General features: G+C 60.4%; 1 protein-coding gene across 2 annotated transcripts; it reads left to right on the forward strand.

Moving 5' to 3' along the window:
- Nucleotides 1–325: 325 nt before the first annotated feature.
- On the forward strand, nucleotides 326–13,902 carry FAM53A (family with sequence similarity 53 member A). Of its 2 annotated transcripts, XM_066280645.1 has the most exons (6): nucleotides 326–1,004; nucleotides 1,112–1,481; nucleotides 6,447–6,687; nucleotides 8,924–8,981; nucleotides 10,091–10,737; nucleotides 13,056–13,902. In XM_066280645.1, the coding sequence occupies exons 3-6, from the start codon at nucleotides 6,610–6,612 to the stop codon at nucleotides 13,362–13,364; spliced, it is 1,092 nt and encodes a 363-aa protein (XP_066136742.1). In that variant the 5' UTR covers nucleotides 326–1,004; nucleotides 1,112–1,481; nucleotides 6,447–6,609; the 3' UTR covers nucleotides 13,365–13,902. The 2 variants fall into 2 exon arrangements, with proteins under 2 accessions (XP_066136742.1, XP_066136744.1); XM_066280647.1 differs by having other exon boundaries at nucleotides 327–1,481; nucleotides 10,094–10,737.
- Nucleotides 13,903–14,314: the final 412 nt, after the last annotated feature.

Here is a 14,314-nt window from a genome sequence, read left to right on the forward strand (position 1 = left end):
CCCGCCGCCCGCCTTCGCGACCCCGGAAGAAGTCGCGTCCAGCGCACGCCCACATCGGCGTATTCCCCGCCCTTCCACTGGTGCGGCACCGCCCCCTGTCGCCTCAGGCTCCGCCCCAGACGTACCCCCGTCCCTTCCAAGGGCGCTGGCCCGCCCATGCCGTCTTAGGTCCCGCCCACTCCGTAGGCGCTGGCCCCGCCTTTGCCGTCCTAGGCCACGCGCACCAGGACGCAGTCCAATCCCCGTGCGCGTTCTACCGGGGGCGGGGCGGTAGCGGCGGCCAGGCGGCCAATGAGCGCGGACGAGGGGCGGGGCCACGCGTTTTGTTTCCCCCGTGCTTGAGGCGCCTCGGCCGTTTTGGGAGGAGCGAGGCCTGCTGGGCCGGCGACTCAGTCGCTCTGACCGACCGGCCGTGGCCGCAGCCTCTCAGCTGTGCTCACATACCGGCCCGGCTTCGGCCCGTGAGGCGGCGGCCGGGCTCGCGCCCTCTGCTCATGCGTGCACGCTCCTCGGTGCCGTGCGTGCGCGCGCCGGCGCGGGGCCGTGCGTGAACTTGGGCCGGACGGTCCGCTGCTGTCAGCGCGCAGATCCCAGCTCGCGCGTGGCCCGATGCTTTGCCAACCGCGTCGGTGCCGAGCGTTTTCGCCGCTGGACCCCGAGAGCGCGGCGGGTGGGTCGCCGAGGGTGCGGGGACCTCGGGGCTCGAGACCGGGGGCTGGGACTCCAGCCGCGCCAGACTCCTCGGACCGGCCGCGGAAACCCCGCGCCCCGGGAGCAGCGCACGTGCGTCCCGGAACCCCGCGCCCTCCACGCACCCTCTGGGCCCGCGCCGCCACTTGTTGAACAGACTTGGGTGTCGCCTGTTGGAGCTGTCGTCATTCTGGGGGGCTCCTGTGCTTGTCCTGTGTAGCGAGAGAGAAGCAGGAAGTTTGCCGCTCAGGGAACCTCCAAGTTTGGCCCCGGACGACGTGGGGAGGCCGGACCCTCCCAGCGACCTGCGCCCGGTGATTCTGCGGGCACCGGAGAGGGCCGTTGAGCCTCTGGGACCTTTCCTGCGGGTGGCTGCATGGGTGTCTAGTGCTTTTATCTCTTTCTTTTCCCTTCATCTCAGCGCACTGGCCGATCTGAAGTGGACCCGAGGATTTGCGTTTTATCATCGCCACGGGGGGGAGGGGACTCTGCTTCCATCCTGAGCTGCCCACGACTTGGAAACACATCGAAAACCCCCTCCAGTTTTGACTCCTTTCGTGGGCGAAGTGGACGGTGATCGTTCAGCACTGAGAACTCTTTCCCGACGGGGTGAGGAGGCGTCCAGGATGTGCTTCGGTTCCACGGTCTTCGAGAAACTGAACTTGAGCAGAGAGATTCCGCTTTTCCAGACCCGTCAGCGGTCACCTCGCTCCCTGTGATCGGGTGTGACCCGGATGACAAGACAGCAGGTTCCCGGAAGGAAGTGCAGCCTCTCGCTCTGATCCTAGAAGGTGGGGAAACACTTTGTCTTAGTTAACTTGGAAGTTCTTGACGGTAACTGTGAAATTGCCATAGGAATTGTTTATACAGACAGTGACTTTCCTTTCATGACTTTGTTTACTTCTTGGTTTTAGAGAGAGGAAGGGAAGAGGAGAGGGGGAGAGAGAGAAGCATGGATTTGTTGTTCCACTTATTGATGCATTCGTTGGTTGATTCTTGTATGTGCCCTGACCAGGGATTGAACCTGCAGCCTTGGCATATTGGGACAACACTCCAACCAAATGAGCTAGCCGGCCAGGGCAACAGTGACGTTTTCTTTAAATTGGGTTGGTTAGTGCAGGAGTTCTAGACAGTGATTCTTTCAGATGGTTCTTTTACTTCCAGTCTTCACTGAATTTTCCTTGCTCAGGAATTACCCGGGTCCGACCCATTTCCCCTCCCAAGTCCTCAGTTTGCCCTAGGCAGTGGCGGTGGCTCAGTAAGTGATCCCCCTCTTTCCCCTTCCTGTCCACAGACTTAGAAATTGGCTCTGGAGCTCTGGTGCACTCTGTGATGCCACTTCTTTTGAGGGTCACACTACAGCGTGGCCATGTGTGATGCGAACGGCAGCCATTGTATTGGTTCCGTCCTATGCCAGAATCCTTACATTTTTTGACGTATGTTGGATTTGGGGGCCTCAGGAGGGAGAACTTGTCCTTATTGCTACTGGAAGTACGTAATGGAGAAAATGCTAGAGTTACTGTCTTTTATTTTAAGTGGGTGCATTGGGACCTTTCCCAGTTACAGAGACGTTTGCTTCTCTGCACTTATGGGCACAGGGAGCAGGCACATGAAGAGACTCATCTGCTTTTACTGGTGGGTAAAATAACCAGGGGACACTTAGGGGTTGTTTTTTGTTCCCCCTACAGGTGCATTGCAAGCATTCGAATAAGAAACTTAAAAAGGAAAAAATATATATAAACCTTTTTAGCTTTTTTGGCAGCAATATTTTTTTCCCATTGATTTTGAGAACAAGAGAGAGGAAGGTAGAAAAAGAGAAAGGTAGCGAAAGAAGCATTCACTTGTTCCACTTAGTTGTTTCACTTAGTTGTGCATTCACTGGCTGCTTCTCATTTGCGCCCTGACCGGGTATTGAACCCCTGACCTCAGAGCACTGGGATGACGCTTTGTCCACACTGAGCCTCACCTGGCCAGGGTTGCAACAATATTTCTGGAAGAGTTGACTTGAACAATCTCTTAAGCATCTGTTATAAGTGGTCATAATTTGAACGTGTATCAGGAACCCAGGCATTTTCATGCATGTTATTTAATTTGACTCCTTGTGGCCTCATGTAGGGGCTGGTTCTTCCTGTTTTCAATCAGGGGAACACAGGCTTAGTTAGAGAGCCCAGCCAGTGAGCAGGCCCGATGGAATCAGAACCCGCATCTTCTGTCCAGCCAGTCGGGCCCACCTCACGTCCTTCCTCTCATCACGAGATCACTTGCCGTGGTTTCACTTCTTCAGTGTGGCTGGCTCAGGCTGCTCGCAGCGGTAGAGCAGCACAACAGTGGTCTCCATTTTAAGAAGCGACCTTCTTTGTTGACTTGCAAAGCTAACACTTCAAACATGATTTCTGTGCACTTTTTTTTTTTTTTTTAATTTTTTTTTATTTTATATATTCATTTGAGAGAGGAGAGAGAGAGGGAGAGAGAGACAGAGACGGGGGGAGGAGCTGGAAGCATCAACTCCCGTATGTGCCTTGACCAGGCAAGCCCAGGGTTTCGAACTGGCGACCTTAGCATTTCCAGGTCGACGCTTTATCCACTGCGCCACCACAGGTCAGGTGATTTCTGTGCACTTTTAAACGGAATGTCCTGCTCTCCATACCTCGTTGTGGGTTTTAGCAGTAGCAAGATGCTGGCTGCTTAGGACAGGCAGTTCTGGTCTCTCGTGTTGAAGTCCTGAGAAAGACCTGGCTCCTCGTGGGCACAGTTGGTCAGTAGGGCCAGCTTTGTGGCATCGACACAGCGCTTTGTCTTAGACTTTTCTAGGAGTCACTGAACATCCACCTGACTGTGTCCTGTCAGAGAAGGGACCGAGCCTTGGACACGAGTGCGCCCTAGGCCTTGCCAAATGAAAACAGGTGATTTGGTGGCCTGCCGTAACTTCACTTGCGTGGCCACATCCCTTTTCTTCCCAGCCTCCCTGGGGCGCAGGAGAATTAATAGTGAGTGGCTCCAGCAGCAAGAGGGGGCCTTCAGCTCTATTTACCTTCAGTGTCACTTTTTGGTTACTATGGCAGCATAACAAATTGTCTCTAGAATTGGTGGTTTCAAACCACATCAACCATTTATTATGGCTCATGTTTTCAGGGGTCCAGGGTTTTGGAGCAGGAGCAGGTTGGCTGGCAGTCCTTGCTTGAGGGTCTTATGCAGGCTGACCAGAGGGGGCTGGGCGGGAGCATCCCCTCTTAGGGGTTCGCACTCTGCCTGGTACCTGGGCCAGAGGACTTGAGCAGCAGGGGCTCCCGGCCTCTAGGGCTCTGCTCGCCCCACATGGTCTTCCAGTCTGAGGGCTTCGGGTGGGTCCCAGAAGCAAGCCAGGTGGCTGCGATGCCTGTTCCACTCCCGTCTGGGAAGCCCCCTGGCCCCTCCATGTGCAAGGGGCAGTTAACCCCCCACCGCCTTTCCATGGAAGGAATTTCAAAGACTCGGCCGTCAGGCACTAGACCCACCACACTCACAGTCACCAGTTGATAACTGATGTCCAAGCAGGTGCTGAGTTACCGCCCAAGTGACAGTTTGGAAAACTGGGTAGAAAGGAGGCTCAGTAGACCTGCAGTCGGGCTGCTGTGCTGGCCATGCCGTTGGGCTCTGCTTGGATTTGGGCGGACCTCACTGTCGTCCGCTGTGAGACCCCTGGGAACCTGGTGCTCTTGTGCCGACACGTGGACCGCACTGGCCTTCCGTCCCTGCTCCTGGGAGACACCTGTCGACCGCGTGCCCTGGGCTCAGTCTGGACATGGTGGACTTAGCAGGTGGTCCAGGGTCCAGCTTCGAACTTGACGTCTGGTCTGTCGCCAGTGGAGGGTCCGGCTGAGGGCTAGCCAGGCCCCTGCCTGGGACTGGGGAGGTGGGAGGCGGCTGCCGCTTGGAGGTGCTCGTCCACCCCAGCTCCCGCCTGGATGTCCACACGAGTTTATTTACTCTGCACGTCCTTGCTGGCCCCTCCTGCATGTCAGAGGCCCGCTGGTGGCGACGCAGGGGTGACACACAACCGTGTGGACGTCTGTCCTCCCTCGGTGGGAACGAAGCCGAGGTGACAGGCACTGTGGAGACCCCTGCCTGAACGTGGGGACGGGAGGGACGTGAGGCAGTGCAGTGCAGGGCCGAGGAGACGGTGAGCAGACAGCCTTGCGGCAGGTCACACGGCCTCAGGTTCTTCCCAGAACTTTCAGAGGTGAAAGGGACGGGTCGGTGCAGATGGAGTGAGTAAGGATGCACGCCTCTCCCGAATGGAGCTCATGACTCCATCCATGTGCTCGTGGGGCGGACACGCGTGCCAGGGTGGGGTGGTGCTGGTGCCTCTGTGTGTCCCCCCTCCCCCCCGTGGAGAGCTGGCTCTGGGGGTGAAAGTCACTTGAAGGGTGTGAGCTGATTCCTGTCCCAAGAGCACTGTGGGTTCGGAGTGGAAGGCAGGTTCTGCATTTTGGTTGACATGCAGCATCTCTGGGGAGGTTTCCGCTCTCCTTCTCAGACCTGTGGGTGTATTTGCCAGGTGAGCTCCTGGTTTCCCCGGCAGGGCCTGCTTTCCAGGTGTGTCGTCCCCAGCAACCTCATGCAGCCTGTGCTGCTCACAGCCCAGGGCCTGGGGGCCACCTAAGTGAGGCTGCTCTCTGGCTGCTCGGGAGGGTGACACATGTTTTGGGGTGCGGCCTGGGCCCGGGGAGGCCTCCGGGAAGGGGGGGCGGTGAGGCCTGGTGGCGGTGGGAACCCAAACGTGGGAGCTGCTGGGGGTCCTGTTGCTGCCTGTGTTGTACGTTCCGGGATTGGTTTCCTTTCCTCTCATAACGTCCCATTTCAAGGTGGTCCCTATCTTCCGTCGTGGGCGGTGCCTTCTCCCTCTGCAGGTGGGATTGACGGCACTGTTGAAGGCTCTGTCTTCTCCAGCATCTGTTTTCTCCAGGGTGCTGGGCCTTCCTGTCTGTGTCCCTTGGCTGGGGCACTTGTCAGCTGCTCACACTCAGAGCGGGCCACCAGGAAGGGCTGGTGACTGTTTGTGGTGACTGTATGCAGGCTCAGGCCCTTTCCCTGTCAGTGTCCACAGGGCACGACTCCTCTGCCTCTGGCTGTGGCTTGGTCTGAGCCTCACTCCTGGGCTGGAGGGCTCAGTGCCCCTCCAGACATCTTTGTCACCTCCATCTGGGCGTGGTGCAGACTGCACCCTCCCCTCACCCCCACCCAGCTTCAGTTGGGGGACAGGGCTCTCACCCAGCTAAATGGAATGGGGGGGGTGTTTAATTCTGTTGGGCCATCATCAGTAGTGAGGTGGGCATTTGGGCAGCGGTCAGCAGTGAGGTAGTAGCAGTGAGGTGGGCGTTCGGGCGGCGGTCAGTGGCCAGGCGGGCATCCAGCAGTTTACAGGCAGGCCAGGCTGTCTCGGGTTTCTCCGTGCTGGCTGAGACGTGGCTTCCCAGCACCTTGTAGCTTCTGTGCGGTGCTCTGTCTCCTCCTCTCCTGGAGCAGAGGGGTGGCCTTCCTGGTTGCTTCATGGGAGGGGTGGGTTCTCAGGTGTGTGTGCCCTGCCGCCTTTCACTCAGCACACTGCTCTTCCTGATTGTGCAGGAGAGAGCTTGTCTGGTCATCTATGGTGGGAGGGCCTCTGTCAGCAGAGGTATCAGCAGTATCCACAGAGTTGGTGCTCAGCACAGGACAGAGACCTTGACCAGGTGGTTTTGCGTGTAGTCACGATGGTGATTCTCTTTGCTAATAACCAGATGGGAAGCGGTGAAGAGCCGGAAATGGATTGCTTACCTGCGACACAGAAATGCAGCCGTGAGGGTTAGTGCAGACCCAGCAGTGGCCTGGGCCTGCTGAGCCCGATGTTCCGGAACTCCAGTGCCCGTCGGTGTGGACAGAGGACCTGGGCGGGCCCTGACCATGGTCACGCTCATCACTGAGAAGCTGCAGAACCAGAGCCTGGATGACCTCGTCCACAAGAGCTACGATGCCGGCCCGGTAAGCCAGAGGCCTCGCGGGCACGGCCTGAGCCGGGCGGGGGATGTGGGCCTGGGTCTGAGGGGCAGGGGGCAGTGGGGGAGCAGTGTCCCAGGGCACACTCGGCCCCAGAGCCTGTCAGCATCGTGATAGTGGGTTTTCAGCATCATTAAAACAACAACAACTCACTTGAGTCTATCCTGTGCATAAAAGTGTGCAGACTCTGTGCCCCTGGTGCCCGTGGCCTGGTCACGGCTGTGCGTGTGTCCCTCCGGAAGAGCCCGTGTTGGGGTGTCACCACCCGTAGTGTCTCCTGGCTTTGGACTTCATGTATGTGGAGCCATGCTCGAGAGTGGTGTCCCCATGAATTTCAGGACACCGCCCTGCCCTGGATAGGGTGCAGGTCCAGAGGAGGTGGCTGAGTGCCGGGCCCCTGGGGGGTGGGGGGCCCCTGGGGGGTGGGGGGCCCGCACGGTCTCAGCCAGACGGGGTGCTCGGAGCTGCCCTGTCTCTGCACCCTGGCCTGGGTCTGTCTGTGGCCCGCTGCTCATTGAGGTAACAAGAGGGCGCCTGTGCAGGCTCAGGGTGTGTGGCCCCCGCACAGCAGACGGTGTGGAGGGCCCGAGGGTCAGCTGCAGGCGCGCCTTTCTGCAGAGGGGTGGCTGGCTGCGGCTCTCAGTGCAGGACAGAACGACAGGACAGAACGGAGTGGGCCACCCTGGGGGGCTGGAGGCGGGGCCCATGTGGGGGAAGTGGTGGTGGGAGGGGCGGGCTGAACAGGAACCAGGCAGCAGAGTTACCAGGACGCCTGTAGCTCGAAGGGGCAGCCCCTTCAGGAGCAGGAGTGGACACCATCGTGGATGTTGTTAGGCTTCTAAGAATCTTGACTCAGAAAAAAGGGGGGGGGGCTTGGTGAGAAGGGGAATGGGTAAGAAGTGCAGATTGTTGTTACAGAACTGTCGCAGGGTGTAAAGAACAGCACGGGGCCTGGCCTGTGGTGGCGCAGTGGATAAAGTGTCGGCCTGGAACGCTGAGGTCGCCGGTTCAAAACCCTGGGCTTGCTTGGTCAAGGCACATATGGGAGTTGATGCTTCCTACTCCTCCCCTCTTCTCTCTCTCTCTTTCTCTCTCTCTCTCACCTTCTCTCTCTCTCTCTTTCTCCAATAAAAATGAATAAATAAAATCTAAAAAAAAAAAAAAAAAGCACAGGGAACACTGAATTATACTCTAATGACTGTGTGGGGCCAGGTGGGTATGGGACATATCGGGGAGGGTCACTCTATAAAGTATATGATTGTCTAACCACTGTTCCATACACCTGAAACGAATACAAATATCGAATGTAAAACAGAATAAAAAAATAAAAATTTTAATCATTTAAAGAACTTTAGTTATTGATTTTGAGAGACAGGAAGGAGAGAGCAGGGGGAAGAGAGAGATGAGAAGCATCAACTTATAGTTGCATCACTTTAGTTGTTCACTGACTGCCTCTCACGTGTGCCTGGATCAGCAATATCAAGCCGAGCCAGTGACCCCTTGCTCAGGCCAGTGGCCTTGGGGTCACGTTGATGATTCCACGCTCAAGCTGGCGACTTTGGGGTTTCGAATCTGGATCCTCAGCATTCCAGGTTGATGCTCTATCCACTGCACCACCACCAGTTGGGCTGAAAAGTGAAAAAAAATTTTTTTTCTTTTTTGTATTTTTCCGAAGCTGGAAACGGGGAGAGACAGTCAGACAGACTCCCGCATGCGCCCAAGATCCACCCGGCACGCCCACCAGGAGGCGACGCTCTGCCCACCAGGGGGCGACGCTCTGCCCCTCCGGGGCGTCGCTCTGTCCAGAGCCACTCTAGCGCCTGGGGCAGAGGCCAAGGAGCCATCCCCAGCGCCCGGGCCATCTTTGCTCCAATGGAGCCTCGGCTGCGGAAGGGGAAGAGAGAGACAGAGAGGAAGGAGGGGGGGGGTGGAGAAGCAGATGGGCGCTTCTCCTGTGTGCCCTGGCCGGGAATCAAACCCGGGACCCCTTGCATGCCAGGCTGATGCTCTACCACTGAGCTAACCGGCCAGGGCCAAGTAAAATTTTTAAAAAGGAAAAAAAAAAAAAGTATTCTAGAGGTCAGTGCTTCTCTCTTTAGTTACGGAAAGAGACAGTGTTGGGGAAAATAGAATTTATCGCAGTGGGTAAAACAGGACCATGTCTTGACTTAGTACTGTTTCCGAAGTCTCATATGAAACTTGTCTTTCTTGTCCCTTCCAGTATTCTGCCAAGAAACTGGACAACAGAAGTGGCCATTTGTTCCCCTTTGAGACCAGCGGTGAGTGCGTAGAAGCCTGGCAGGTGGGGCTGCAGGCTGTGAGCAGGGCCCAGCTCTGGGTGGGACGCTGGGGGGGGACACCAGACTGGCTTCTGGAGTGAAAGCCCACTAACAGCCAGCAGCTCTGTACCCCGTGAGAGGCTGGTCAGCACAGCAGCTTCGCCCTCTGCGGGGTCTGTGGGTGGGGCCCAGGGAGGCCTGTCCCTCCAGGAAGATGTGGGTGGGGCCTGGGGCTGACTTGCCCTTACAAGATCCTGTGGCCACCAGGAAGGACAAGAAGGACAGACAGGACAGCGGGCAGGCCCTGCAGCTCTGGTGTGGTTGGCTGGCGCATGCTGGGCCAGCAGTTTCGGGGGACAGTTGTGCCCTGGAGTGCATGGGTCTGCCGGTTCCCCCTCCCCCAGGGCATGGCCCCTACGTATGTCCCCTGGGGTCTGAGTGGGGTGGGTGGCTCAGCCACCCCTAGTGTGAGTGAGAGTGGGAGAGTGTGTGATGTGAGTGTGAGTGTGCGTGTGTGAACAGGTGTGCAGGAGTGTGCGTGTGAGAGGCTGGATGGCCTGTGTGCTCCTGGGGAGCCTTGGCCGGTGTCTGTGGTCACCGTGGACTGTTAGTTGTACTACAGGCCCGGGCGGGACAGGACCAGCTTGAGTCCTGTCCCCTCTGGTCACTGGGGCCGTGGGTTGCTCCTGTGCGGAGTGGCACTGCAGACTGCACATGTGCTACAGTGCTGGTGCCAGCAGGAGGTGTGGCCGGTGCCAGGCCCTGACTGCCGTGTCCTCACCTGCGAGGGGACCCTCCTTGCTCGCAGCCCTCCGGCTCTGGCAGGGCCACGGCATCGGCCCTGCTGTTCCCTGTGCCCTTGGAGGAGGGAGGGTGGTGCGGGCTGAGCTGCCCAGGGAGGGTAGTGGGGCTGGCACTGACCGTGCAGGTACCCGGAGTGGGAGCCCCACAGCCCAGCCTGCCTGGCCCTCAGTGCCCACGGGGCCCCACTGCGTGCAGGCACCCGGAGTGGGAGCCCCACAGCCCAGCCTGCCTGGCCCTCAGTGCCCACGGGGCCCCACTGTGAGGCGGGCAGGTCGTCCCGCTCACCGGTCTCCCCCCTCTCTCAGCAGACAGGTGTCCCTGGAAGGCCCTGAGTGAAGGACGGCCCTTCAGAAGCCAGGCGGCCACGGGCCCTGCTCTCCCCTTCCCTTCGGGCCCCTGCAGTGTGCGTGCGGGCCTGGGCACGGTCAGCGCAGTGGACCTCAGGGAGAGCTCCGGGCCCCCCTCGGCGCCCCCCAGCAAGCGGCACTGCCGCTCCCTGTCCGAGCCGGACGAGCTGGCCCGCTGTCGGTCCCCGTGGCGCCCCGGCGGCTCCCGGGTCTGGACCGCTGTCTGCAAGAGGCGGTGCCACAGCGGGGGCAGCACCAGCCTGCTGGGCGGCGCCCTCCCCGCGGCCTGCCCCAGCTCGCCCCCGGAGCCCCGGCCGGCTTCCGCCAGCAGTGGCTTTGTGGATGGCCGCGGGGGTGGCCCGGGCCCGCCCTGGTGTCCCGCGGGGCCCTGCACGCTGTCCTCCCGCCGGCGGCTGTCCCTGTCGCAGGAGCGCCTGGTGGACGCGGACGCCCCGTCCACACCCGTGCTGGGCTGGCGGCTGGGCCTGCTCCGCAGCCGTTCGCAGCCCTGCGTGCTCGTCGGGAGGAAGAGCCGGCGGAAGCGCCGGCGGGAGGAGGACACGCGGTGGCCGCGCCCGTCCTTGGACTTCCTGAAGATGACACGGGTGAGGCTCCCGCTGGTGTCCAGGCGCTGCCCTGCTGGCGCCTTTGCAGGGCGGTCTGGGAGAGCGTGGCCCTCACGCGGCTGCGTTGCTGCGGAGCTGGGTCCTCCCTGGCGTGCCAGCCCTGGGTGTGCTGTGTCCTCGGGGGTCTGAACCAGGCCCCCCAGCAGCACTGCGGCCACACCGCCACCCACCTCCCCCCAGGAGCCGGACCCAGAGCCGAGCCGGCATTGCCCTCTGGGGTGAGCTTCCGGGAGGCTGCGCCAGCTCCACTCTGACCCAGGCTCCTCCTCGGGGTCTTGACCACGTCCTCCGCGGACGCCTCTTTGGAGTTTGGTGTGCTGGACTGCTGCCTGCCCCCCACCTGTGTTCTGCTCCCAGGCCAAGGTTTTTTTTTTTTTTTTTTTTTTTTGTATTTTTCTGAAGCTGGAAACGGGGAGGCAGTCAAACAGACTCCCGCATGCGCCTGACCGGGATCCACCCGGCACGCCCACCAGGGGTGATGCTCTGCCCCTCCGGGGCGTCGCTCTGTCGCGACCAGAGCCACTCTGGCGCCTGGGGCAGAGGCCAAGGAGCCATCCCCAGCACCCGGGCCATCTTTTTGCTCCAATGGAGCCTTGGCTGCGGGAGGGGAAGAGAGAGACAGAGAGGAAGGAGGGGGGAGGTGGAGAAGCAGATGGGCGCCTCTCCTGTGTGCCCTGGCCGGGAATCGAACCCGGGACTTCCACACGCCAGGCTGACGCTCTACCACTGAGCCAACTGGCCAGGGCCAGGCCGAGGTTCTAAGCAGTGACAGGAAACACTCAGAACCGAGGCCTGGGCCTCTGTTTCTAGCAGGTTCTGTCACTACAGGAGTGGAACCGGGCAGGACGGTCTCAGGGTCCCAGGACTCTCTGTGGGAGAGGAGGACAGGGACAGTGAAGGCTGCTGGGGCATGCGCTGTGGTCTTCTCATCAGAGCACAGGGGACCCCGTCCTCCATGGAGCAGTGTGGCCGCTCTTGATGTCACTGTCGTCGGTGTTTCCTGAATGTGGTTTACTGCAGATTCTTCCCAGCGGGCCCCCACCCCAGACGGGAACCGTGCAGAGAAAAGGGGCGTGCTGATGTGTCCCGGAGCCCCCGCAGCGTGGGAGAGCTGGGTGGTTCCCGCTGCCCCGCTTGCTCCCAGGGCTGCACACCGCAGGCTTCCCGCTGACGGCTCCCGTCAGTGGGGCAGCGAGAGGCGTTGCGCTGGGGAGACATGCAGTGTGACGAGGGGCAGCCATGGGGGCTGATGTCGGGCTTGGCTCGGAAGCGGGGTGCCCCGTCAGAGCACGAGGTGTGCATAGTGTAGATGCCCAGATGAGGGCGGGCAGGCATGGGGAGTGGGGAGGAGTGAGAGACAGGCTGCTGTCCTGTGCGCACATGTTATCTGTGGGGGGCACGTGTGTTATCTGTGTGGGGTGTGTGTCCATCTGCTGTGTGTGTGGATGGGACGGGTCAGGATCCTGGCCCAACGTGTCCCCTGTTGGTTCTCATGGTCTGCCTGGAGTGGGTGACGATACCTCTGCCGGATTCCAGGCCGAGGACTGCCATGGTCTTCTGCCTTCGAGAGGCCACTGTGCACAGAGGAGACAGCGAGGCCTGGGCCCTGGGCAGGGGCAGCGGGGTGGAGAAGGATGCAGAGTTGGAAGCGATTTTGGGGTCCGATTGTTGGCTCAGCAGCAGTGGAAGGGCAGGGAGTGAGCAGCACAGGACTGGGACAGACCGGGCACCTGAAGTCTGCCAGTCTTTTTTAAGTGAGACAGACCCCCGCATGCTGACCGAGACCCCCCTGTCTGCGGCCAAGCCTGGGAGCCCCTGTCCTGGGCCAGCTGGAGAGCTTGGACTCCCCGGAGGAGGCCCCGTGTGGCGTGTGTCTCAGGTGTTTTAAGATGAGGAAGATTTGAGATGTTCAAGAAGACAGAGCCACTGGGGCAGAGGGCTGAGGAGAAAGAAAGGTGGGGGGTAGGGGGAGGGTCCTGGACACGGGGGGGGGGCGAGACTCGGCAGGCCTCTCCTGAGCAGAGGTGGCCTGTGGACACAGCTGCCCACTGGAGTCCCTGGGTGTCCTGCTGCGTTAGGGTCAGAAGCTCACAGTTCTGGCACATGGCCCGGGTGGGGCAGGCAATGCCGGCTGCCTGGGACACAGGGCTCGGGATGGCAGCCCCGAGGGCGGGGCATGTCTGAGGCACAGGGAACCAAGGACGCTGTATGTGACGGGGACCTATCAGGGCCTGCAGGACACGCCCTCCCGTGAACCTTCCCCCAAGTGCCTCAAGCACGTGCCTTTTCTGTTGCAGACGCTAAAAAATTCCAAAAGCCTCGGCTCCCTCGACTACGAAGGTGAGGATGACGATGACGCCAGGGCGATGGCCGTGTCCTCCCCGCGGGACCCGCACAGCTGCATGGGCTGCGTCACCCCCGGCCCCAGCGCCCCCAGCGCATGCCCCAGGCCTCGTCCCTGCAGCCCCGGCCCGTGGGCCTCTCGGGAGCCCGTGGCCGGCGAGGACGGGAGCGGCGGGGACCCGAGCGACTGGGACAGTGCCGGGGAGGACGGCTTCCCTCCGGACCGTGGCGAGCTGGACCTGGAGCAGATCGAGAGGAACTGACCGCCGGTGGGGAGGGCCTGGGGCTGTGGCTGCCGCCAGTCTGCTCAGAGCCCAGACAGAAACCGGGCTGTGCGTTACTATCGAGAGGAACTGACCGCCGGTAGGTAGGGCCCAGGGGCTAGAGGAACTGACCGCCGGTGGGGAGGTCCCGGGGCTGTGGCCGCCGCCAGTCTGCTCAGAGCCCAGACAAACCGGGCTGTGCGTCGCTGTGAACGTGGAGCGTAGCTGATGCAGCCTCTCCTGAGGGGTGTGTTGCGCCTCTGGCTTTCCAGTTCGGAGTGAGCGTCTCGGTGTCGAGATGAGTTTCAGAGGCAGGTGTCAGGGTCTGTGCAGACACCAGGGCACCGGCCCCGAGACTCCTGCAGTGAAGGCGCAGAGTCCAGCTGCGGCCACCGCCTTCCCCACCTGCTGTGGGGAGTGGGTCGAGTGCTCAGTGGCCGTGGAGGGCGCCCTGGCCTAGCTCCTCTGGCCAGGCTGAGAGGACGGTGGGCCGGACAGTACCTGGTCTGTGACTTCAATAAAAGACGTTTGCTTTGCATGTGTGACTTGGTTTTCATTCCCAGATGCCGGGTGGGACTGGGAGGCCTTGGCCTGTGGGCCCTGGTGTGCCAGGGGCTCTTCTGGTGTTCGTCCCTGACTTCACAATGTCTCAGGAGGGATTTCTACGGAAGATGGTGAGCTAGGAGCTTTGGATGAGAGGAGGGAGCTTGTGACCCGAAAGGAAAGAAATATTCTTTGGAGAAATTTTCTTGATTTTTCTTTTTCCCTGAGAAAATTTGAGTAAGTCTCTCATAATGGCAGCCACGTTCTTCACTGGTGAGGACCATCGGTCAGTGGTGGGCAAGGGTGGGAGGTGGGGGCTCTCAGACTGGCCTTCCGCGGCCAAGCCGCCTGCCCATGCTGACGGGGGGACCGCAGCGAGCTGATGGCCACACAGGTGTGTCTTCTGA

This window comes from Saccopteryx bilineata, chromosome 5 (genome assembly GCF_036850765.1).
Source record: "Saccopteryx bilineata isolate mSacBil1 chromosome 5, mSacBil1_pri_phased_curated, whole genome shotgun sequence".
Classification (NCBI taxonomy): Eukaryota; Metazoa; Chordata; class Mammalia; order Chiroptera; family Emballonuridae; genus Saccopteryx; species Saccopteryx bilineata.